We start from the raw sequence: 23,518 nt of genomic DNA, 5'->3' as shown, positions 1-23,518 counted from the left end.
CGGAAGAGAGACGGCCGGCCTTTCCGAGCGCGCATCCCGGAGAGCAGGGGTGCGCCTGTGTGTGCGCCCCTGCGAGGGCGGGAGTGGTCTGGAGTAGTGGCGAGTAGGGTGTGTGCGCCCTGAGTGCCTACCGCCCCTCGGCCCGCCGCCCGGCGGCTGGACCAGGGAGACGGGGCGCAGAACCCCGGGCACCCTCCTGCCCCCCTGCGGCGCTACCGCCACCCCCCTCAAAGTGCTGTCGAAATAAAAGCAGAGGCGCTGCGGCCGAGGGAGGGAGAGGCAGCAGGAGCGAGAGGAAGGCGGCAGGGCCAGCGCCGCCGGGGCACGCCGCCGCTCAAGTCTATCTCCCGGCTGCCGTCGCCCCCACCCCAGCCGGCCCCCGTCATCCACCCGGCGAACAAAAGCGGCCCGACGCGCACCATGCGGCCGCTCGCCGCGCCGCCCGGGGCCCCCTGGTAACGCCATCAGCCCGCGCGGGATCCTTTGGGCCCCGCTCGCTACGCACCGCACTGTGCGCCCCGCTCCGCCCCGGCCCCGTCCGCCCGGGGGCGCCGCCCGCCGCATCTCGCTCGGTAAGTCGCCCCTTCTCCGCCTGGCCAGGGCCCTTCCAGCCCCCAGGCTCGGCCCAGCTGGCACCCTAATCGCGCGGTCCGCCTGGCCCAGTGGCCCCTGACATGTGGCCTTCGGGGCTCGCCCTGGCTATACCAGCGCCTGGAACCCCAGGTCATAGGGGCCTAAACCTGAGGGAGCGTTTGGAGAGCTGTGGACAGCAGGCCCGCCTGGGGCCTGCCGCCTTCCCATTTCTCGGACGGAGCCATAGGCCTCGAGGCCCGGTTATTCCGAGAGACGCAAAGCCCCGCCCCGCCCAGCCCCAGTGCTGGGCCCTTTGTCTGGGCCGCCCCCCACCTCCGGGCTGCGGCGGCGATGCGCCCGAGCCGGGCCGCCGTTCGCCGGCTGCACCTGCCGGCTGGTCCCGTGCGCCGGCTTTGCGCGGCTTAACCCGGCGCGCTCCTGCGTGCGCCCCCGGGCGCCGCGCCCCGCGGCCCTTTATCCTGTGTGGCTGGGGTGCGGATGGGGGAGAGCACGGGGTCTGGAAGTCTCCCCCCTGCCCCGAGCCGGAGTCGGAATCCTTTTAGTGGGATTTCAATAAGAATGGGGCCGCCGCGGTCTCGGGATCTGCCTCCGGGAGGCGGGAGGCGTAGACGGCGGCGGTCTGGTCTGTCTGGACCCAGGGCATTTAGAATCCTTCGGCGGAGGCCAGGCTTGAACTCCAGGTTGCCTCGGCCGCGAGGGGAAAGCTCTGGCGTTCAGGGCCCCCGGATGTGGCGGCCGCTCCTTTCCCGGAAAACACGGAAGGAAATTCGTTGTTTTGGAAAAAGCCACGTCTCCCGGGGTCGGGAACATCTGGCAGTGAGCTCTGGGTCTACGCAGGCACCTCGCGCTGGGATTCGTTCATGAGCAGGCAGGATTCGAGAAGCAGGTAGGGCCAGTGCGGCTGCCCAGGCGTCTGGGGAGCGTTTGCCAGCCGGGTTGACAAATTGCAAACAAATTGCGTCTAACGAAACGGATTTACCAGTTGTCCTGCTGCCGGGCTGCGGGGCTGCCAGGCCTCCGAGCACACCGTGGCAGTTCATGGAGGAGGGAGAAACGCGGCTCGACTGTCTGCAGGTCTCAGCAGGGCCCCTTGCTGTCGGGCTTGGAGGTGGCGGTTAGAACCTCGTAAGGAGATACAGGGTCTCCGAGGAGCCTCCACCCAGGGTGCGGACACGAGTAGGACGTTGGACCCTGGTCTTTACAATTCAAAAAGGCCCAGAAAACGGTTGGGGTGGGAGAATTAGCATGGAGGCGGGAGGAGAGGGAGACTTCAGATTTTGGGGGCTGGAAGTGAACCTGAAAGAGCGGGAGGGGCTGTTGGATCCCTGGTCGCCTCACTGGGGAGCCCCTCTGGAGGATGGCTGAGGCCCGAGAAGATCTGAGGCCTTGCCTTAGAGGGGACTTCTGAACCCCTCTGGCTAGAGCGGCCCCCACTTCCTCCTCAGTACCCCTCAAGGCACATTGCCAGTGAGGCCGCTGTGTTGCAAATTAAATATCCCTAAGGAAGGCAGCCCCTAAGCAAACGGATTTCTTTAAACACCCCCTCCACTGCCGGCCAATTAGATGCCCATAGGAAAAGGTGAGAATTAGGTTACAGAGAGAAGGCAAACTTATGGTCCCAGAGGGGCCGCCTCAGGTGAGCCAAATTTAAACAAAGGGCAGGGAGGGGAGGGTCGCACAGGATGGGGAAGACCTGGGCAGCTGAGTGCCGGGCCGAGGCCTTGAGGTTCTCTAGAACGGGGCTTCGGATCTCTGCACCCCCCAACTCCCGAGAAAGCACCCCGGGCAGCTCTGAGCCGCGTTCTGCTAGGGAATCTCCAGTCATTCGGAAAAGGTCGTTAGAAAATTTAGTTTTGCCGCTGCCCTTCCCCAGTCCTTTATAAAATCTTGTTCCCATGTAAGGAAAGTGACAGCTTTAGTGCGACCAAAGGGCAGCGGCCCGCATTTGCAACAATACTTGGGAGTGAACAAAAAGAAAAAAAAAAAAAAGGAAGGAAAAAAGGAACGTGTCCCTCTAAACGTGTTCTGTAGACCCCAAAGTCCGAGGCCGTAAACTGAAATAAATCCGCCCTCCGAAGCCCCGAGGATGCCCACCCCAGCCCATCCTGGGAGCTGACCTGACCCTCTCTGGAGGTTTGTTCCATCCGAAGTGATGAGATGGTCTCGCTGCCCGGTGGGCATGGCGCCTGCTTATGTCCGTCGGTCTGTCTGGCAGACACACTCACCAGCGGGACCCCCCCCCCCCATTATTGGCCAGCTAGGGGCCCTGGGGCCTGGTGCCCCGCTTTTCTCTCCCAGGCGGGTTCGTTCCTGCTGGAGAACGCAGCAGTCCCGCGTCCAACGCAGGAGCTCCAACCAATGTGGAGGCCTCAGCCAAGACGGCTGCCTGTCTGCCTGCCTTTTGCAGGGAGGCAACCCCACGGCCTCGAGAGACCCTGGCAGGGTTCCCCTTTCCCTTTTTTTCTCTAGGCCCGGATTGCGGGAAGGGAGGCTGGTGCGGATCTCCTGAGGCCCCTGCTCGAGCATTGCTTAACTGCCCTGCTAAGCTCCTCTTCGCGGCGATTTTCTGAGCCGCCGATCGGGGTAATTAAATCCCCGCCCGCGCTCCGTGCTGCGCCAGGCCGGCGGGCAGCGCAGGGCTGCCGTTCGGGCAGGGGCCCACCCGGGCGGGTCACCTCCATCCCGGCAGTGGGCAGGACGCTGCCCCGGAGGGGCTTCAGGCTGCCCCGGAGGAGCTTGAAGCCGAGCTCGCGGTGATGAAACTGCAGACCCACCCAGAACCGGAGATAATTTGAACCGCGCCTTTGGGGGGAAAAAGGCGATTACCTGCTTTCCTGAGGGCTCGGAACGACCACCTCCCTGCGAGCCGAGGCTCCGATCGCGGCCCCGCGGCAAGCTTCCGCTCGGCTCCGGCGTTCCCCGCCTCGCGGCCGGCCTGAGGGTCGGGGGCCTCCCGCGCTCGGTCCTGGGGTTTGAGCTCCTGTGGGGCAGCCTTGCCGGACACGGGGGATTGTCCCCGGGGCCGTGTTTTCTTTGAGAAGCTCCTGCTGGGCTCCGAGGCGACGAAACAGGCTGGAGGCTTCGCGGCGATCGCGTTTTACGCGTTGATGAATCGTAAGCTAAAGGCGGGGAGGAGAAACAGACGTACGGAGAGACAGCGGGTCTGGGCCAGACCGCACGCGTTTCGGGGCGCGCGAACAGGGAGGCACGGAGGCCGCTCACCTGCCCGGTCCGGCTGCCGAGGCCCGGCGCCCGCGGCCTCGAGCTCCCGTTCCCGGCCCCGGCGCGCCTTACTCGGCGGGCGCCGGCCTCCTCTCCCGCAGACCGGAGTTTCGAGAAGCCCGGGCCCCGCGCGCCTTGGAGTGGAGCGGAGCGGGAGGCGCGCGGGCGGCCAGGGCAGACGGGCCCCAAGGGCCGGAGACGCGCGGGTTCCCAGCGGGATGGGGCTCTGCACCCCTGTCCGCGCGCCTTTACCTGCGCCAGGGCCTCGGACAGACGAACGGACAGCCGGACGCAGAGGCAGGAGGAGGCCCCCAGCCCGAGCCCGCGCCCCCTTGGCGCTGCCCAGAGCTGGCCTGGGAGAGGGTGACGGGGGCGCGCCGGCGGAGCCGGGCCTGGCCTGGTGCCCCCCGAGCCGAGGGGACCGAGGGCTTTCCTCCCTCCTCAGATTATTAAAAAGTTCATTTCCTGGCGAATCGGGTGACGTCAGGGGCCCGGCGTCGCGGTGGCGGGGCTGCCCGGCCGGAGAAGCCGCCTCCAGTTACCCAATTACCGACTGTCAATCCCGCCGCCCCTCCCCCCACCCTCCTGGGGGTGGCCAGGACCCCGGCCCTCCCCCCTGCTGCGGACCCACCTAGCATCCCTCTGGGCTTCTACCCCCGAGAGCCGTGGACCAGCGAGGGGAGGGGGCTGGAGGATGTCGATTACTCCCTATTACCCCCGCACCTGTCCCTTCACACCCCCCCATTTTTTTTTGTTCCCGACCCCCATCCTGGGCCGTAGGCTCCCTTCAAGCCTCGGTCTCTTCCGTCTGTCTATACAATGGGAGAGAGCAAAGAGATTTGTGCACCCGGCCCACTTCACCCACAGAGCCGGATCTCTGGATTGTAGGCTTGTGGAGAGCAGTTCCAGGTGACTTAGGGGACGGAGTTCTCAGACCACCATCTCCCTCTCCCCAGGGGCCGCCTTAGGGACCCCCCCCCCCTTCGCGAGGAAAAAAATGCCTCCTCCTGCCCGGAGGCGTCTCCTTCGAGCCGGCGCCGGCGCCAGTCCGGGTCTGCACGGCCTCGCCCCAGGCAGTTCGGCCCGTTGGTCTGCGAAGGCCACGCCCGGGAAGGGGACGCCCCCTCCCCCTCTCCGGAGCTGCCAGCCAGGCCACCTCCACCAGGTCCGGCCGTCCTAAGAGGCCTCTTGTCCGAGGCCCAGGTGCCCACGGGGGCCCTGTAGTTCCTGCCCCTCACCGATCCTGCTGTCCCGCAGCAGTCCTCCCACCCCACCCCCTACCCCCCGCTTAGCCAGAGCCCCAGTTGGGGGAGGGAACGGTCTCGGTAGGTAGTTGGACTCCCATGGCCACGTTCAGTGGTAAAGGAGGTGGGATCCGAGAGAGTGGAAGGGCTGGGGTCCCGGGGAGAGGACGCCCAAACACCCAGAGGGTGCGCGGCCCAGGCTCCCGGGGAGGGGGCCCAGTTGGAGGTTAGTTACTGGGAGGAGGGCCCGGAGGTTAGGGGAACCAAGAGTGTCCGCAAGAGGGGGCGCACAGTCGGCCCGCGGGGTGCGGGTCCTGGGGGGAACGTCGGCAGCAGGGGCCGCCGGGAGGGCGCGGGGAGGAGGCGGGCAGGCGCAGGGGGGCAGGCCCGCGGGTCCGTCCGGGAGTCCAGGGGACCGGGAGTTGCGGGCGCAGCCAATGGGGGGCGGAGGCTGGGCGGCGCGCGGCGCTGATTGGCTGGCGCGGGCTTCTTAGGCGTGCGCGGCCCCCGCTTCATGTCTGTGCAGGAGTCGCGAGCTGGCGCCAGGGCGGCCGGAGGATGCCGAGGGGCCGGAGCCGGGCGGGCCGGAGGCCGAGGCGCGCGCTGACCCCCGCTCCCACCCCGTGAGCCCAGCCATCCGCTCGACGCGCCGTCCCTGAGCCCGCCGCCCCCCGGGCTCCCGCCCGTGCTGCCCGCTCCGAGGCCGCGCCCCCTCCCGCGGCGCTGCGTGTGTAAGTTTGGGCTTCGAGAGCGGGCCGGGGGCCTGGGGCGCGCCGGGCTCTGAGAGGTCACTGCGGGGGCCTGGGCCCCGCGGGCCAGGCTGCGGGTGACTGCTTTGGTGTGCCTCGGTGAGAGGTCCTGCTCGTGTCGCCGGGGAGTGCGCGCGGGGGGTGGGGGTGGGCTGGCTCTGGGCTCGTGGGGCAGCGTGTGTGTTTGGGGAGGCGAGGTCAGTCCGTGTCAGCGCCAGGTGTAGTACTGTGCGTGTCGCTAGCTTCGTGTGCCCCCGTGGGTGCTCGGGCGCCTGTCTTCAACTTCCAGCCCGTGTTTATGTGTTTGTGTACAGGGCTGGTGCGAGGGGGGGGGGCGGTGAGCGTCTGGCTGAAGTGCGACTCTGCGCGTTTGTTGGGGCCGCTGGTGTCCGTGCTTGGCCCCGCGTGTGACCCCGTGCGCACAAGTCCGTGGCTCCGGGACCCGGGTCACCGTGGGAGCGTGCGTGGCTGAGCCGGCTCCCCCACCCTCCTTTCGTTTTGAGCTTTGGGCTTTCCTCCCAGCCGGGACCGGTCCGCGGCTGAACTCGGCTGGGGCGCAGCGGCGCGCGGGACGCCGTGTGGCGGGGCTTTGGGGGTGTCGGGCCGTGGGGGCGCCCCTCACGCCCCCTTCCGTCGTGCAGGGACGCCGCCACCGCCTCCGCCCAGGTCCCGGGCCTCCGCCGCCGGCCATGGAGGCGGCTCCGGAACAGCCGCGCTGGATGGCGCACCCCGCCGTGCTGAACGCTCAGCACCCAGACCCGCACCACCCGGGCCTGGCGCACAGCTACATGGAGCCCGCGCAGCTGCTGCCTCCCGACGAGGTGGACGTCTTCTTCAACCACCTCGACTCGCAGGGCAACCCGTACTACGCCAACCCGGCCCACGCGCGGGCGCGCGTCTCCTACAGCCCCGCGCATGGTGAGCCGGGGCCCGTGGGTGACGGGGAGCCCAGACGCGGAGCGCCCGGCGCGGGAGGGGACGAGGCCCGGCTGCCTGCTTCCCGGATGTGGGATCCGCAGGAGTCGGAGCAGCTGAGAGATCGGGCCGGGAAAGGAGCGGGCAGCGGCCTCTTGGGGAGGGTCTGGGCCCCGTAGGGCTTCTGCCCGTCTCCAGCTGGCCTGTGAGGGTTTCCTCCAGGCTTGTCCGGGGGTCCTTGTGTGCCACTTGTCCGCCACTTGTCCTTCCGCTCCGGACGGACATTCCTGACTATTGCCGGTTGGGGTGTTACAGTTCTGGTTTTCTTTGGGGAGGGGTCACTTGGTTGTGGGGCGTTGTGGCCCTGTGTGTCCGTGTCCCGGCTCGGCGCAGCCTCGTGCACCCTGACCCCTCTCCCTCACCCCCGCAGCCCGGCTGACCGGAGGCCAGATGTGCCGCCCACACTTGTTGCACAGCCCGGGGCTGCCCTGGCTGGACGGGGGCAAAGCAGCCCTCTCCGCGGCTGCAGCACATCACCACAACCCCTGGACCGTGAGCCCCTTCTCCAAGACGCCGCTGCACCCCGCGGCTGCCGGAGGCCCCGGAGGCCCCCTCTCTGTGTACCCAGGGGCAGGGGGTGGGAGCGGGGGAGGCGCTGGCAGCTCTGTGGCCTCCCTCCCCCCGACTGCAGCCCACTCGGGCTCCCACCTCTTTGGCTTCCCACCCACGCCACCCAAAGAAGTGTCTCCAGACCCCAGCACCACTGGGGCTGCCTCCCCAGCCTCCTCCTCCGCAGGGGGGGGTGCGGCCCGGGGGGAGGACAAGGACGGCGTCAAATACCAGGTGTCACTGACGGAGAGCATGAAGATGGAAAGTGGCAGTCCCCTGCGCCCAGGCCTGGCTGCCATGGGCACCCAGCCTGCCACGCACCACCCAATCCCGACCTACCCCTCCTATGTGCCGGCCACCGCCCACGACTACAGCAGCGGGCTCTTCCACCCTGGAGGCTTCCTGGGTGGCCCAGCCTCCAGCTTCACCCCTAAGCAGCGGAGCAAGGCGCGCTCGTGCTCAGGTAAAGGCAGGGCCAGAGAGCTAGTGGAAGTGGGGACGGTTTGTGCTTTGCGGGGGAGGGGGCCGTGATGTGGGAGATGGGGCAGTGTCGGTGTCCTATATCCGGGATGGGTGACGTCCCCCTCTAATGGCCCCCAGCAGATCTTTGAGACCCCAGAACGGGGGGACAAGGGACCCTAAAACTTTTGCCCTTTTCTTAAGTGTTCCTGGTGGCCCCAAAGTTTATTGCCCTTCCCCACTCCTCACCCTCCCCTCCAAGGTTGGCCACTGCCCGACCAGAACACAGAACGGGAATCCCCCCTTCCCCTCCCTGAGTCTTAAGTGAAAATTTGAGCAGCCTCATGACTTAGCATGTGAGAGAATGCAATACGCAGGTGAGAGCAGTGAGGCGGTGTATACGTGTGTGTACGTGTGTGCGTGCTATGGGTGCACTCAGCCCTTCCCAGAGGCTCCGGACCCTTAAGGAATCTGGATCTCCGACTTCATCAGTCTGGTCTTGGGATTTCGATGGCTCCCAATCTTCTTGGGAGATTCCACCGCCCCCCACCCCGCCCCAGGCAAAATTCCCAGGACCTGATCCCGCTCCCTGCCCCCTGGCATGTCCTTCACTCTCCCTCCCTGAGGGCTGGAGTGAGGGGAAGGAGCTGGAGGTGCCTCTGCCCCTTTGCTGCGGGAACTGGCTGGGACCGGGCTGGGTTTGTGCAGGAATGCGGCTGCAGAGCAGACGCCGCTGTGGCTGGTGTGGGGCTCCCGCTGTCCACACCTCCTTCCAATCCTTTAAGATGGGGAAGAGGAAGATTTTTAAAACTTCTGCTGCCGAGTCCAGAAACCGCCTTTTCTTGCCCGTATGGACTGACAGCTTAGTTTAAACTAAATGGGGAGAAATGTCCGGGGTAACATCATGCTAAGGCAGCTGTGTGGCTCGAGCCTGCCGCCGCCAGCGCCCACTCCGGTCCCACCTCGGGGCCCTGTTTTGCTCAGACCAGCTCGCTTGCCTTTAATTAGTCCTTTCTCCCAAATTTGTTTTACATTCTATCTGAATTCCAGATGGCCTTTTAACAACAACAAAACAAAATACCACCACCACCAGCAACAGACCAAGGTCACTTAGCCTACTCAGCCTCAAAAAACGAAAGGGCTTATTATTTATTTCATTTTAAAGAACAGCAACTTCCACCCCGGTCCAGGGCCTCGGCGGAAGGCAGGGAGGTGGGGGATTGAGAAGGAAGTGACCGTGGATGGAGGGACGGAGAACAGAAAGATGGGGCTGAGGACACAGGACGGGGAGCAGGGATGCCGCTGGGGAGAAAGGACAGGGACAGAAGAGGAGAGGGACTCGAAAGGGGGCCGAGTCCTCCCAGCCAAGCCAGCTCGAGCTGGCGACTCGTGCCCCCGCCTTGCTGCCGTCGGCAGGCAAAGTTTGCTGTAAATACCCTCTCCCTGTGCTGAGGATCCCTGGGGCCCTGGCCGCACTCCTCCCTCCCGCCCCCTTCCCCTGCCTTAAGCTCCTCTCCGAATCCCACCTCCGGGGTCCCTCTTCCCGCCAGGCTGGAACTACAAGTCACACCCTGCAGCAGCCTGGCTGGCCCGCCGGCCCCCTCCGGTGACTGTCGGTTGAACGGGCTGGTGTCTCCCCCTGTCCCCTTTCAGAAGGCCGGGAGTGTGTCAACTGCGGGGCCACGGCTACCCCTCTCTGGCGGCGCGACGGCACCGGGCACTACCTGTGCAACGCCTGCGGCCTCTACCACAAGATGAACGGGCAGAACCGGCCGCTGATCAAGCCCAAGCGGAGATTGGTAGGAGCGGGCAGCCTGGGCTGGGGGGCTGCCGGGGGGCGTCGACCTGGGCGGGAGCTGACAGTTAGTTACAAGAAAAACAAACCTTCAAATACAGGTGCTCTGTCGCTTCAACTCTTATCATTAAAATCACTTGGGTGTCAGTTGGGGTTGCCCTGCTTTTAGGCTAGATTTTTTTCAGGCCAGATTTCCCCTCTGCAGCCCACCTGGTACCTTCAGGGATCCCCCGAAGTTGAGCATCCAGGGGCCCAAGTCCGGTCCCCTGGCCTCTGTTAAACTCCTTTTAAAAATAGGGCCGTGAAGTAATTTTCCTTGTAGCCCAGGCTGCTCTCCCTGGCTTCCCCACACAGTCTCCTCACGCTTATTTAAATAAAACACACACACCAACCACCAAAAAAAACCTGCCCTTTATTATTTTTCCATGGAGTCACCTATACTGTGTATTTTCATTTGAGTGATTTAAAAAAAATGCCCTTTCGGATCTCCTGCCGGAGTTTCCTATCCGGACATCTGCAGCCCAAAGATAAGGAAACTTCGCGTATCTGTTTCCGGACTCCGCCAGTTTTCAGTCTCTCCTCGGCTCAGTCCTGCCTCTCGCTGGGCTGTTTTGAAACTTCTAATACCCTCCACTCTGCAAATAATGCGTAAAATGCTAAGAATAATAAATATATTTTTTCAGGGCGAAGTGATTTATGAGGCTTAAATCGCTTGCTGCTTCGGGGGCCCCCTTTTTTTTCCCCTGGAGCGAGGGCGGGGTGAGGGCCCGGGGGGAGGATGCGGGCTTGGTCCCTGAGTCAGAATTCCAGCTTCAGGCTGCTTACTCACCCTCACCCCTCCCCACCCCCGTGGCTGCAGGCCGGCCCCTCTGGACCAGGCTGGGGCCTGGGGCCACTCCCGCCTCCCACCCCCACCCCTGCTGCCCTTGGTTCCCTGGGAAGTGCTCTTGTGGGTTTGGAGAGGGCTTTCTGCTTTCTGGGGTAAAGACTCTCTTGCCTCTTCTCTTGGGAGCCTTCAGCTCCCTTCTCCAGAAACCAGACGTTTCCAGGTCACCTCTGCCCTGCATTTCCTGAGGGGCTAGGGGGCAGTTAGAACTCAGGATTGGGGTATGGGGTGCTGGACAGATAGACCGGTATTGTCCAATAAAGCTGTGAAGATGGACACTTTGTAGGTCTGCCCCGTCCAGTATGGTTGCCTCTAGCTCATGTTGGGACTAGTGATCCTTTGAAATGTGGCTGGTGCAATTGAAGGAACTGAATTAAATTGTAGTTCAATTAAAATGGCCACAGGGCTAGTGGCTACTGCATTGGACACTGCAGCTCGACTCCCTGAGCATTTCACATCCCTGCCCTGGGCAGCTGCAGGGCCCCCTCCTCTGGCCTCAGGGGTTCAGACACGCCCAGGATTATGGGTTTTGTGCAGCTCCAGACCCAGGTGCTCCAGGGGGACCAGCCAGCCTTCTAAACCAAAGACCCCTTCTCAGAGCCTCAGTTTCCCCATCTGCAGCGTTAGATTGTTTGTTTGGTGATCGGGGGAGGTGGCTACTTTTTCCTTCCAGCTCTTGCAACCCCTTTGATTCTGAGATCAGGCTTCAGAGAGTCCTTTATTCTAAAGTTCTGTGATGGTTTAGGGCTCAGATTCTAGAATTCCACGGCTCTGAGATGCCTTGATTCCCCTGTGAGATTTGCTGCTCCTGGGCTAAGCTGGTGGGGGCCGGGGTGGCGCGAGGGTCTGGGAGGAGGTGGGGGGGCGTGGGAGCCCAGCCTGCTGACGCCACCTCTCCCCTCCCCTCCCCTCCCAGTCGGCCGCCAGGAGAGCGGGCACCTGTTGTGCAAATTGTCAGACGACAACCACCACCTTATGGCGCCGAAACGCCAACGGGGACCCTGTCTGCAACGCCTGTGGCCTCTACTACAAGCTGCACAATGTGAGTCCGCCCTGCCTGGCCCGCCCCCCCTCCCGGGGGACCGCTGCGCTTTGTGCTGCCAGGAGAGGCCTCGGCGGCAATCTCCAGCGTGGCTTGGCTTGGGAAGCTGCCCTGAGCGCCAGAAGGGCTTCCCACAAGGGGGGCAAGCTGGCTGGGAGGATGGGAGGGGCAGGGGCCGGTGGGTCGAGGAAAGCGGTATCTCGGCTTTGGGGTGGGGTTTGGCGGTGTGGCTCGATGAGGGGGGCGGCGCTGGCATTTCGCAGGCCAAACGCCCTGCAGGCTGCCGGGCAGCCCCACGCGGTGAAAAGCACCTTTCTCAAGATGGCAGCGGTGCTGGTGAGAAGACCGTGGTGGGCGGTGGGCCTTTGGAAGTGGGGCCCCCCGTGCGAGCTGGGGGTGGGGTTCTCGCTCTCGGAAGGGAGCTCCACCCACTGAAAGCTCCGTGGTTGCCCCCAGGTGAACAGGCCGCTGACCATGAAGAAGGAAGGCATCCAGACTCGGAACCGGAAGATGTCCAACAAGTCCAAGAAGAACAAGAAGGGGGCCGAGTGCTTTGAGGAGCTGTCCAAGTGCATGCAGGAGAAGGCGTCCCCCTTCAGCGCGGCTGCCCTGGCCGGACACATGGCGCCTGTGGGCCACCTCCCACCCTTCAGCCACTCGGGACACATCTTGCCCACCCCAACGCCCATCCACCCCTCCTCCAGCCTGTCCTTCGGCCACCCCCACCCATCCAGCATGGTGACCGCCATGGGCTAGGGACCGCCCCCCACGGACCGACAGACAGATGCCAAGGAAGGCGCTCTCGGGATGGGGGGCGGGGACCAGACCCTCAGCTGCCTGTCCCTCCCCGGAGACTGATGCTGCCCTGCCAGCCCAGCCGGAGCCCCACGCTGCCTCACCTGTGGGCCCGTCGGCCGTCACTGTGAAGATCTTCCCTGGGCTGGGAGGCTGCCTCGGCCTCCCAGGTGGGGCCTCCGCCACGGATAACTGTTTGGCGAGCGGAAAGGACGACTTTATGAAGACTGGGGGCAAGGGACACACGAAGGAAACCGCGTCGTAGAAGGAAAAGGGAGTAGGCAAAAGTAATTTATTTTGCTCGTTTCTCACCAGGACTGGCAGACTTGGGTGGTCTGAGCTGCCCCAAGTTAGCGGGGCTTCCTCGGCGCCAAGTGCCACTTGACCGTTCCCCGTGCCCGGCTCCGGGGGCAGGTCTTCGGGGACCTCGGCCCGCACCCTCTCCACTGGCTCCCTGTCTGAAAGCGCTGAACCCAGGCCGGGCTGAGCCAATCCAGAGGGGCCGCGGCCGGGCGCCGAGGGCAGAGACAATCACGGGCGGTCCCGCGCAGATTCCCAGGCCGGGGCTGGGTCACAGGAAGGAAACGTTTTCTTGAGAGGGGAAGCGTCTCTCCGATGGCTCCCCTGGCGCTGAGGCTGAGGCTGGGGTGACCCGTGCGCCCTAGACGGGTCTGAGCTACAGCCGCCTCCTCCGCCCGGCGGACCCCTGTACATACGTCCTCCTGCTAACCCCTAAACCCCCTCCTCCCCAACTCCGAGACAAAAGAAGAAAATGTTAAAAAAAAAAAAAAAAAAAAACAGAAAAAAACTACATAAGCTTAACTCGCCGATGAGTTAGTTGTTTCATTTTTAAACTCTTTTTGGGTCCAGTCAATTGTACGTTGCCACAAAAGCCCTTGCTATGGAAAGGAATAAAACCTACAAACCAAGGCTGTAGCTTCACAATTATTTTTGGAAAAGTTCTCAGATCCCACGGCCCTAGAACGGGGAGCCAGGGGCCAGGGGTGGGGCCTTGGCTGCTCTTGGCTTCCAGGGGGCTGACCTGGCAGGTGGCGAAGGCAGGAGCTGGGGGTGGGTCAGAGCCAGGACCGAGGGAGAGGCCATGACCTGCTGGGTCCTGGGAGATGCCAGGGTTCTGCTCTGCTTTGCTGTGGCTGTCTGGATCCTTCCCAAGGTACAGCTGTACATAACTGTGTCCGAGCTTAGATTCTGTATGCGGCAGTGGCAGGGTGCAGTGGCCAGCAAGGACCCGGCCCAGGAAGAGGGTTGTGCTGATGTAGTCCAAGTGCAATATGGGGGGCACCACAGCCAGAAGTAACTTATTTTGTACTAGTATCCGCATAAGAAAAAGAATCGGCAGTATTTTCTGGTCTTATGTTTTATTTGGCTTGTTTTATTTTGGATTAGTGAACTAAGTTATTGTTGATTATGTACAACATTTATATATTGTCTGTAAAAATTGTATGCTATCTTCCTATTCCTTCAAAGTGAAAACTGTTAAGAGTAATAAAATACTTTTTGTGAATGCCTCTGGCCTGTCTTGTGGGCTCCTGGGGCTCCTGAGTCCCAGGTGCCGAGATCATTAAGACAGAATCAGTCCTACAGCCTGTGATTTGGATGGAAGGGCCCCTGGAAAAGGAGAGGGGCCCTGTCTGGCCGGGGTCTGAGATCCTGACCCTCCTCCCCTGAATTGCTCCCGTCTGAATTCTCTCATTACCACCTGGCGGGGGTCCTGGCTGGGTGGATACCGGGGAGGCTCAGGAAGGCTATGGGTTCTGCAGCCTTTAGCCCACGTTCTGACCCTTCTCCTAAAGGCTCACACACACAACCCAGCAAGGACTGATCTCCCTCCCAATGCCATCCTCTTCCTTCCAGGTGTCAGTCAGCTCTTGTGTCTGAGCCACCTGGTCACCAGTATTCATGTTCATTGACGAACCTGGTCACCAGTGTCTTTGATCACTGATGTCACTGATTGCTGTCCTCTTTGATCAGTGATATCGGTTATTGGAGACAGTCATCATGACTGAGACTGATCAATGACCTGTCTCATCACCGGAGCCTGTGACCACCACAGACATCTGATTACTAACAACTGATCACCAACACGTGACCACCAGTATTTCACCAATGCCCTCTGATCACTGACATCCACAACATGTGACCACCAGTGTCTCCAGTGACCGACCTTGCTCACCAATAATATGTCTGACCATGAATCTCTCTTACCACCAACGTTCCATACCTATTCACCAATATTTCCATCCAATGTGTCTGGTTGCTGACATCTGATAACCACTGTGTCTGTGATCGTCGGTACCTCTCATCACCCATGTTCCTGATTACCAGCGTGCTGGTCACCACTGCACCCTGTCACTAATGTCCTAGGTCCTCAAGAAGTACGACCACCAGTGTCACTGATCAATATTTTTCTAATCAATGACAGATCTGATCACTCATATGGGATCAGCATCTCCAAGCACACAAGTTCTCATCATTAATGTCTTCTTAGCAACGTCCTTGGTCACTTTTCTCCAATCACCAACATCTCTAACCAACAATGTACGTGATGGCCAATGCCCCTGATCTTGGAATCCTCTTACCATCAGGTTTTCTGACTACCAACATGGTCACCATGACACTGGTTACTAATAACCCTGACTGCTCAGCGCTCATCGTTGTGTCCTACTTCGGTGGTCGCTGGGTCTTCTCATCTTCCAAGTCCCTGATGACCGATGTCCCTTATACCCCGATCGCCAACCTCCCTGGTCATCGGTATCACCAGTCACCTGTGTCTCTGATCACTAGATTCTCTAATCATCAATGCCTTTGATCCCCAGAAGATCACACACCACCAAGATCTCTGGGTGGCTCATCACTGACTCTGACCACCAATATCTCCTCTACCCTTGATTATCGAACACATGACACCAATGCTCCCGTCACATCCTCACTCCCCCCATGTTCCTGGTGTATGATTAATGATATCGCCAACCAAAGATCACTCTGATCACCAAGATCTCTGTGCCACGTTTGAATGACACCGTCTCCCCATGACTCGTGCCCCCGTCCCTGACCCTAATCATCATCATTTCTGCTCCCCGGGTCCTGATGGTATTTGATGGTCAACCTCTTGCTCCAAGCAGCCCTCAAGTCCCCTGTCCAGGAGGCTCCCCTTTCATCCTCCTCATCCCAGACTGTGTGCCCGCAGGGGGTCGCTCGGGGCTGGGGAGGCGATGGTCCTGTGAAGGCCAGAGATGGGGGAGCGGCCCTGGGACCCTGCCTCGGGACGCCGCTGCCCCTGCCGTGCCACGGCTACCCTGCCCGTGTCCCTCCTGTGGGGAAGGGAAGCAGAGCAAGCAGGGACCAGCTCAGGCGTGTAGCTGGGGGGCACTGCCCGCCCATCTCGAAGTGCAGGGGCCCTGGGCCCTCTCAGGCCTCCTCAGCAGCTCCCCTTCCAGCCCTTCCCCAGCTCATGGCGGTCTGGCCTCCCCTCCTGGCAGCCGTGGCCACAGCGAGGGCAGGGGTGGTCCTGCTCGCCTGTGCCCTGGCTCGTGAGAGCGTCTATCAGATCGTGCATCCAAGTGCACACACGTGCGTGCCCGATCAACACTGAGACGCCAGGCACTGCCCTGGGTGTGGGGACCACACGGCACACGAGACAAGCAAGAGTCTCTGCGCTTGGGCAGCTTACATCCTAGGCAGTGAGCACCGTGGTGACCCGGTGTGGCCTCTGGCAAACGGGCCTACCCACCGGGCCCGAATCCAGAGCCCGGGCCAGAACCTGGAGTCCAGAACTTAGAGACCCAGAGAGTCTGCACCCCAGAACTCAGGAGCCAGAGCCCAAACACAGAGCACTGAGCCTTACCCCCAAATCCAGAACTTAGGGCAAAGCACTCTGAGCCTGGGGCCCTGAAACTGGACCTCGGAATCCAGATGTCAGAACAGACAGCCCAGAACCTGGGCCTTGGATGTGGACCCCCAAAGCCACAGCCTAGAGCTTGGAGCTCAGAACCCAGAACTGAGCACTGAGGACGTGGACGCCCGAGTCTAGAACGTGGCTCAGGACCTCCAGCCAGAATCCAGAGCCCAGAACGACCACACTGACGGCGGCCTCCCCTCATTTCTCTATCACTCCCAGTCTTACTTCTTTCCTTCTGCGGACCAGTGTTATTGGAGGAGCCCAGGCCAGGCATCGCGGAGGGTGCTCAGGTCCAGAAGAGCAGGGCAGCGATCGTCTCGTCCCTCTCGCGTCTCCAGTCATTCATGGGTTGGCGGTAGGTGCTTCCCAAACACCTGTCGAATGAGATCCACGCATTTATCCCACGAACGTTTACTGACCCCATTTGTTCTTGGCATTCGGGTGGGGGATGAAACATACAAAGACCCTTGCCGGGGCGGGGCAGGGCTGTTTCTGACAGAGCTAGGGAAGGCGGTGGGGGCGGCGATGCTGCTGAGAGGGACGCACACTGGCCCTGGAGGCCGGCTTCAAGGCCCAGCAAGTCACTGCTGGGCAGCAGACCCAGCCTCGGGGCTCCTGCAGCTTCTGTGCCCACCCCAGCGGCAATGAGTCCCGCGGCCCAGAGTCACTGTGCTGGAAACAGTTTCGATTCTGCGGCCTCAGAGCCCCCAGGTAGGGCGGGCGGGAGGCAGGCAGGCCTCTCAGGGCGATGGTGCCCTTCTGGCTCTGCGGGCGGCGCCAGGGTGCCCGGGCTGGGTTGGCCTTTGCTCCATCTGTTTGCACCCAGTGGGGCTGGCGGCCCAGGGCCCTTCCTCCCTTCCTCCTTCCCGGGCTGCTTCTTCCCATGTTCAATAGGAAGACCCCGACCCCCCGCTGTAATTCTTACAGACCAGCTCTGCCCACCCCCCGCAAAGCCCCTCCTGCCTCCTGCTGACCCACTGCTGGGAACAGGGAAAGGAAAAAGCGTTCCAGTCCCCAGGGCCACAGAACGGACCCCACCCCAGGGGAACCAGGTTTGGGAGGAATGCCTGCATCCTCCTCACCTGGGACGAAGGGAAGACGACGAACCACAGGACTGTCCTGTGCTGACAGCACGGTCAGCACATCAGAAGGCCACTGGCTTTGTTTTGCTTTTAGGCAAAATGACGAAACGATTCCAAACTTTATCTGGAAAAACTAACAAGACCAGCAGAACAAGTCAGAAAATTAGGGAAAATAGAGCGAGGTGCGTGCGTGTGTGTGTGTGTGTGCGCATGCGTGTGTGTGTGTGTGTATAACGCTTTCCAGTATTAAGCAAGATTCTATGATCACAATTGTTCAAACCTTGTGGTTGTGCTGTCAGAATAAGCAGATCAATGGCTCAGGCTCGGGTAAGCCCGAAAGAGCCCCTATTATTTATAAGATAATGGATGATAAAGGAGGTGCCCTGATCAATGCAGTGTGGAGGGTTATTCAATCCAGTGGTGTTGGAACACCCAGCGGAACAGCACCTCCCTGGGCAAAGACCTGCTCTGATCTAGGACCAGCAGCCTGATGTTTGACAAATATATGAATGAATTGCAAATGATTTTAAACTAGGAGATTCAGGGGCTTCCCTGGTGGTCCAGTGGTTAGGATTCCAGGCTTTCACTGCCATGGCCCAGGTTCAATCCCTCGTTGGGGAACTGAGATCCCGTAAGCCGCACAGCGCGGCGAAAAAAAAAAAATTAGGAAATTCACTTAAAAATAGGCAGAAGATCTGGCCCGGAGGGAACTGTGTGTCTGCAGGGCCATTTCTACATCTCTCCCCTCAGGAAGCCCTGTCTCTGTCTCTACCTGGCCCCTCTTGCCCAGGCCTGTCTGGGTCTCAGGGACACTGGGTTTGAGTCCTGATGTCACATGTATTCTATTCCACATTCCAGATTTCTTAAGGAGTTAGTTTTGAAACTATCCACTGCAACTTACCAGCTGGATCACCCAGGTTGGTTCCCTGACAGATAAAATGACAAAGGAACACTGCAAACCTCAAGGTTAAGTTTGTCCTTTCTAGGAACCAAAGAGAAAAAAGGAAAAGTTGTTGAACACACAAGATGCCAAAGCTTCTGGAGCAGGGAGGGAGTGGTGGGGTAACGCCTGGGACCATGCGTTTGAAATGAGCTCTGAGATCACAATCCCAATTCCGAGACTTGAATGCTGAGTAATCTTCCAAATACCTTTAGCAAGAAGCTCTGACACAGAGATGTTCAGGACATCATTATTTACAAAACGGAGAGATTGGACACAACCTAAATACTCAGAAAAAGGGCATGATGAGAGGACATTCACAGAAGACCTAAAGCAGGGACTTGAGCATGTATTTGCACCTCTGTTCACAGCAGCACTGTTCACAGTAGCCAAAAGGTGGAAGCAACCCAAGTGTCCATCAACAGAAGAACAGATAAAGAAGATGTGGTCCATCCATACGATGGAATATTATTCAGCCTTAAAAACAAAGGAAATTCTGACACCTGCTACAACATGGATGAACCTTAAGGACATTATGCGCAGTGAAACGAGTCAGTGACAAAGAGACAAATACTGTATGATCCCACTTATCTGAGGTCCCAAGAGCACTGAGATTCATAGAGACAGGGAGAGGGGGTATGGGGAGCTAGTGTTTGATGGGGATAGAGTTTCAGTTTGGGAAGATGAAAAGGTTCTGGAGATGATGGTGGTGATGGCTGTACAACAGTGTGAATGTACTTAATGCCACTGAAGTGGGCACTTTAAAATGGTTAAAATAGTAAATTTTACGTTACGTGTATTTTACCACAATAAAAAAAGGAGAGAGGTGAGGGAACTACCGGACATCCACTAGAAAGCCTTTAAAATGCCTCCTGAAGGTTACGCTCTTAGAGCCAAGTCACGGGCTACGAGTGTCTAACACGATGACAACAGTCATTGCAGCATCTGGGAAAAGAACTGTCACCAAATGCTAACAAATGGTGACAGCTCTGTGATAGATGATTTCTCCTTCTTCTCCCCATTTTCCAGGTTTTCTTTAACGAGGTTTAATAGCTTTAATAATAAAAAGTAATATTTAAAAATAATCATTGCAAAATGGGAGATAATTTTGCAATTATGCAAACATGCAAAAACTCAAAATACAAAAATGCAGTACATAATAAAAAGACACACACACACACACACACACACACACACACACAAAAGAGAAAACCAGGCAAAGGATACACAGACAGGTCCTTCCTAATAGACATAAATAAACACTTGATAAACATTTGGACAGGAGCTCAACCTCAGGAAGAATCAAGTACATGCACATTTTGCAAGGAGGTACCACTTTTTACCTCTCCTCTCAGAAAAATGGAAAAGGCCTGCAGGTAGTAGAAACAGCCGCTGGCATGTGCCGTATGTGGGAATGCTGATTGAAATTCCAAGCTCTCCTCAGGCGCACTTCACAGAAACACTAGAAATAAAAGCTAAACTGCAGGGTTCTTTGGGGGAAAAAAAAGCAAGCTGCAGAACAATATATAACGCATGACTTTCTGTTTTAAAAATGTTTGTGTACATATAGAAAAAAACCCGGGAACACATATGCCTAATGAATAACAGCAGTTACTTCCGGGAAGTATGAGAGACCAGGGTGGTGAGAGGGTACTTTTCACTTTATAAACTTGGGCTAATATTTTCAGGTGTTATGTGCCACTTTTGTAATGCAGGAAGTAATCATTCACAAAACCTTTTTTCTTTTCTCTACCCTGTTCCTGGTTGGTCTCTCTCCCTGGGATGTTCTCCCCTTCAGATCTGCCGGGAGAACTTCTCTTCACCTTTCAAAACCCCAGCCAAAGATCCGAGAGGAAGCCTTATCTGAAGTCTCCCTCCCCTCAGCCCCTCAGGGTTCCCCAGTTCCTAACCAATGTCACCGACGGACAAGGCCTGGCTGCGGGGCAGACAGAGCTGCCTCTCTCTTGCTGTGCAGCCTTGAGCAAGTGGCTTAGCCTCTCTGAATCCTGACTCCTCACCAGTAAAATAAGACCACACTTTGCAGGGTTGTTACAAGGATAATATGTGGAAGGCAAAGGGTCCTCAGTCCTTGGAGAGCCCACCCAACAAGGAGATCGCCTTCTAATGCCATTTCAGCTCAGTGGGCTTCAGACTGAGCCCCGATGCCTGTCTCCACTCCTAGAAGCCCAGGGTGTTTGGGGACCTCCTTGTTCTTCCTTCCCCACAGCACCTAAGGCTGCCAGGGATGGGAGGGCCAAGGGGACGGCCCTGGCTGTTCAGCAGGTGCTTTCAGCACTTCCTCCCATCCTGCCCCCAAGCGGGCAGGGTGCCCTCAGATCATCCTGCTGTACAGCTGGGGACGCTGAGGACAGGCAGGGCTGGGGCTCTCGCTCCCTGGGATGGCTCCCCCAGCGTGCAGGCTGGAGCGGGGGCGGGGGTCTTCTCCCAGGGGACGGACGTGGTGGACCCAGCCCAGCGGCCTCCTCCTACCACTCCATCTGTCCCCCCAGCCCACACGGCAGGGCTCCCTAGGGGATCCTGGGAAAACGCCGTCCTTATTCCTCTCCCTGCTCCTCCCCCAGGATTGGGCTGTGCTGACCTGGGGGGAGGGCTGTGATCCAGGTTTCCCAGGCATGGAGGGGACGCTGGGACAGCCCCTCCCCTTCCTCAGAATTTAGGGATGCAGGGGACGTTTCTACACATTCCCTGAGCCCCCTTACACTGCCCAGCCCCACCCTCACCCACAGAGCAGCACGCTGGCCTCCAGCTCGTGCTCTGCAATCTGTCTCTTCAGCCATGGGGATCTTTCATAACCTTTTAATTTCAATTATGAAATATTTCAGATAGTCACTATAGCTAACAATACAACACCCCCCCTCCCTGACCCCGTAATGATTTTCTATTCTGTGTAAGAAATCCCCACAGGGACTTCCCTGGTGGCGCAGTGGTTAACAATCCGCCTGCCAATGCAGGGGACACGGGTTCGAGCCCTGATCCGGGAAGATCCCACATGCCGCAGAGCAACCAAGCCTGTGTGCCACAACTACTGAGCCCGCATGCCACAACTACTGAGCCCACGTGCCACAACTACTGAAGCCTGCACGCCTAGAGCCCGTGCTCCGCAGCAAGAGAAGCCACCGCAATGAGAAGCCTGCGCACCACAACAGAGAGTAGCCACCACTCGCCACAACTAGAGAAAAGCCACGTAGCAGCAAGGACCCAACACAGCCAAAAATGAATAAATACATAAATACATGAATAAATAAATAAATAAATATATAAATATAAATAAAAGAAAAAAGAAATCCCAACAAACTCAGAAGCTTAGAAGCACACGTTTCTGTCTCACGGTCTGTGGGTCAGGAGCCCAGGCGCAGTGTAGCTTATGGTCCCACACGGCTGCAAGCAAGATGTAGACCAGGGCTGGGTTCTCATCAGAGGCTGGACCAGGGAAACACTGATCGGTTGTCAGGCTCCCTCTGGTTTCGGCAGAATCAATTTCCTTGCAGCTGTAAGATTCTCGGCAGCTTCCTCCTTCAAAGCCAGCCAGAGAAAAGACTCTGCGAGAGGGACCAACATGACAGTTTATACAATGTCCTGCAGTCCCGGACTGACACCAGGCCCCACTTCTCCCGGGGTGGGGGGGGGGGTAAGCCTAGAACTGGAACTACTGAGTCAAGGGACTCAGCACCCTCCCACTGACAGGACAAGGCCAAGAATTTCCAAACTTCTTGTCCCAATTAACATTCCCACCAGCAGGTTTTGGGAATTTCGCATCCTCACCACCACTTGGTCATGTCAGCCTTTTGCATTTTTACCAGTTTGTTGGATATGAAGCAGGCTCGTTGTGGAGAGATCTTTCTGGAACATGCAACTGATCATGTCCCTCCCCCTCCCCCCACTTCAAATCTTCCCAAGGGCTCCCCAGCCCGGGACACATCCAAGCTCTTGGGCCTGGCATCTGAGCCTCTGCAGCCCCCGTCCCCTCAGGCTCAGGCAACCCCTCGATGTTTCGAGGTTCTGACTTTATTAATTTATTAGGAAATAAACAGCCAAACAGGTCACCCTTATGTTTTTTTTTTTTTTTTTTTTAAATTAGAAGACTATCCTTTATTTATTTATTTATTTTTGCTGTGTTGGGTCTTCGGTTCGTGCGAGGGCTTTCTCCAGTTGCGGCAAGCGGGGACCACTCTTCATTGCGGTGTGGGGACCGCTCTTCATCGCAGTGCGCGGGCCTCTCTCCATCGCGGCCCCTCCCGTTGCGGGGCACAGGCTCCAGACGCGCAGGCTCAGCAATTGTGGCTCACGGGCCCAGCTGCTCCGTGGCATGTGGGATCTTCCCAGACCAGGGCTCGAACCCGTGTCCCCTGCATTAGCAGGCAGATTCTCAACCACTGCGCCACCAGGGAAGCCCCCACCCTTATGTTTTAAATGTTCATGTGAAAGAAGTGAATGCCTTTGGCACACAAAAAGTAGAAATGCAGGATAACTGCACATCAAATGATGATTCTGGGGTGTAGCCCAGGGATCTCGGCCTTGCTCTGGTGACACCTGGCCTGTCGTGTGACTGCAGGAGTTTGGCAGCGCCCCTGGCCTCGCCCCACAAGATGCCACGAGCACCCCCTCCAAGTCATGACAATTAAAAATGCCTCCAGGGCTTCCCTGGTGGCACAGTGGTTAAGAACCCGCCTGCCAATGCAGGGGGACACGGGTTTGAGCCCTGGTCTGGGAAGATCCCACATGCTGCAGAGCAACTAAGGCTGTGCGCCACAACTACTGAGCCTGCACGCCTAGAGCCCGTGCTCTGCAACAAGAGAAGCCACCGCAATGAGAAGCCCGCACACCGCGACGAAGAGTAGCCCCCGCTCGCCACAACCAGAGAAAAGCCCAGGCGCAGCAACGAAGACCCAACGCAGCCAAATAAATAAATAAATAAATAAATAAATAAATAAATAAATAAAATTTATATAAAAAAAAAAGTGCCTCCAGTCATTGCAAATGTCCCCTGGGGAGGGAGCACCGTCCCCGTTGGCACCAGCGGTTTAGAAAAAGATGAACTCCTCGTGCACCGAGGACAGTGCAGACTGAGAACGCAGGCGTGTTTACAGCTGCACGATGAACACCTTCCCACCTGGAAATGTTACGTTTTCCATGACTGAGCGCTTCGCATCACTTGGAAAGACATCCGCTGTCTAAATCCAGGGCCCTTCATGTGTGTGAGGCTGAGACCAGAGGCCAATGCCGCCGCCCCTCGCACCACCCCCAGA

The 23,518-nt window shown here is 58.9% G+C and overlaps 1 protein-coding gene and 1 long non-coding RNA gene across 4 annotated transcripts; one reads left to right on the top strand and one right to left on the bottom strand.

The window, feature by feature from the left end:
* Positions 1 to 1,210: 1,210 nt before the first annotated feature.
* Positions 1,211 to 13,835, top strand: GATA2 (GATA binding protein 2). Of its 3 annotated transcripts, none has more exons than XM_057555195.1 (6): positions 1,211 to 1,480; positions 6,451 to 6,727; positions 7,155 to 7,796; positions 9,446 to 9,591; positions 11,390 to 11,515; positions 11,972 to 13,835. In XM_057555195.1, exons 2-6 carry the CDS (start codon positions 6,499 to 6,501, stop codon positions 12,269 to 12,271), a joined length of 1,443 nt encoding a protein of 480 aa, XP_057411178.1. In that variant the 5' UTR covers positions 1,211 to 1,480; positions 6,451 to 6,498; the 3' UTR covers positions 12,272 to 13,835. The 3 variants fall into 3 exon arrangements, with proteins under 3 accessions (XP_057411178.1, XP_057411179.1, XP_007179242.3); XM_057555196.1 differs by lacking the exon at positions 1,211 to 1,480 and adding an exon at positions 5,589 to 5,791 and having other exon boundaries at positions 9,449 to 9,591; XM_007179180.3 differs by lacking the exon at positions 1,211 to 1,480 and adding an exon at positions 5,589 to 5,791.
* LOC103010863 (uncharacterized) lies at positions 12,757 to 21,404 on the bottom strand. The gene is made up of 4 exons (XR_009009560.1): positions 18,213 to 21,404; positions 17,312 to 17,444; positions 16,455 to 16,603; positions 12,757 to 12,876 (listed from the first exon to the last, which is right to left on the bottom strand). It is a non-coding gene; the product is annotated as an uncharacterized LOC103010863 (long non-coding RNA).
* Positions 21,405 to 23,518: the final 2,114 nt, after the last annotated feature.

This window comes from Balaenoptera acutorostrata, chromosome 10 (genome assembly GCF_949987535.1).
Source record: "Balaenoptera acutorostrata chromosome 10, mBalAcu1.1, whole genome shotgun sequence".
In the NCBI taxonomy this organism is placed as follows: Eukaryota; Metazoa; Chordata; class Mammalia; order Artiodactyla; family Balaenopteridae; genus Balaenoptera; species Balaenoptera acutorostrata.
The sequence above is the reverse complement of the archived record's forward strand: the minus strand, read 5'-3'. Positions and strand labels throughout refer to the sequence as shown.

Coding starts and splice junctions, on each gene's coding strand:
- GATA2 (XM_057555195.1), top strand. CDS start 6,499: ATGGAGGCGGCTCCGGAACAGCCGCGCTGGATGGCGCACCCCGCCGTG. Junction 7,797..9,445: donor CAAGGCGCGCTCGTGCTCAG/GTAAAGGCAGGG, acceptor GTCCCCTTTCAG/AAGGCCGGGAGTGTGTCAAC. Junction 11,516..11,971: donor TCTACTACAAGCTGCACAAT/GTGAGTCCGCCC, acceptor GGTTGCCCCCAG/GTGAACAGGCCGCTGACCAT.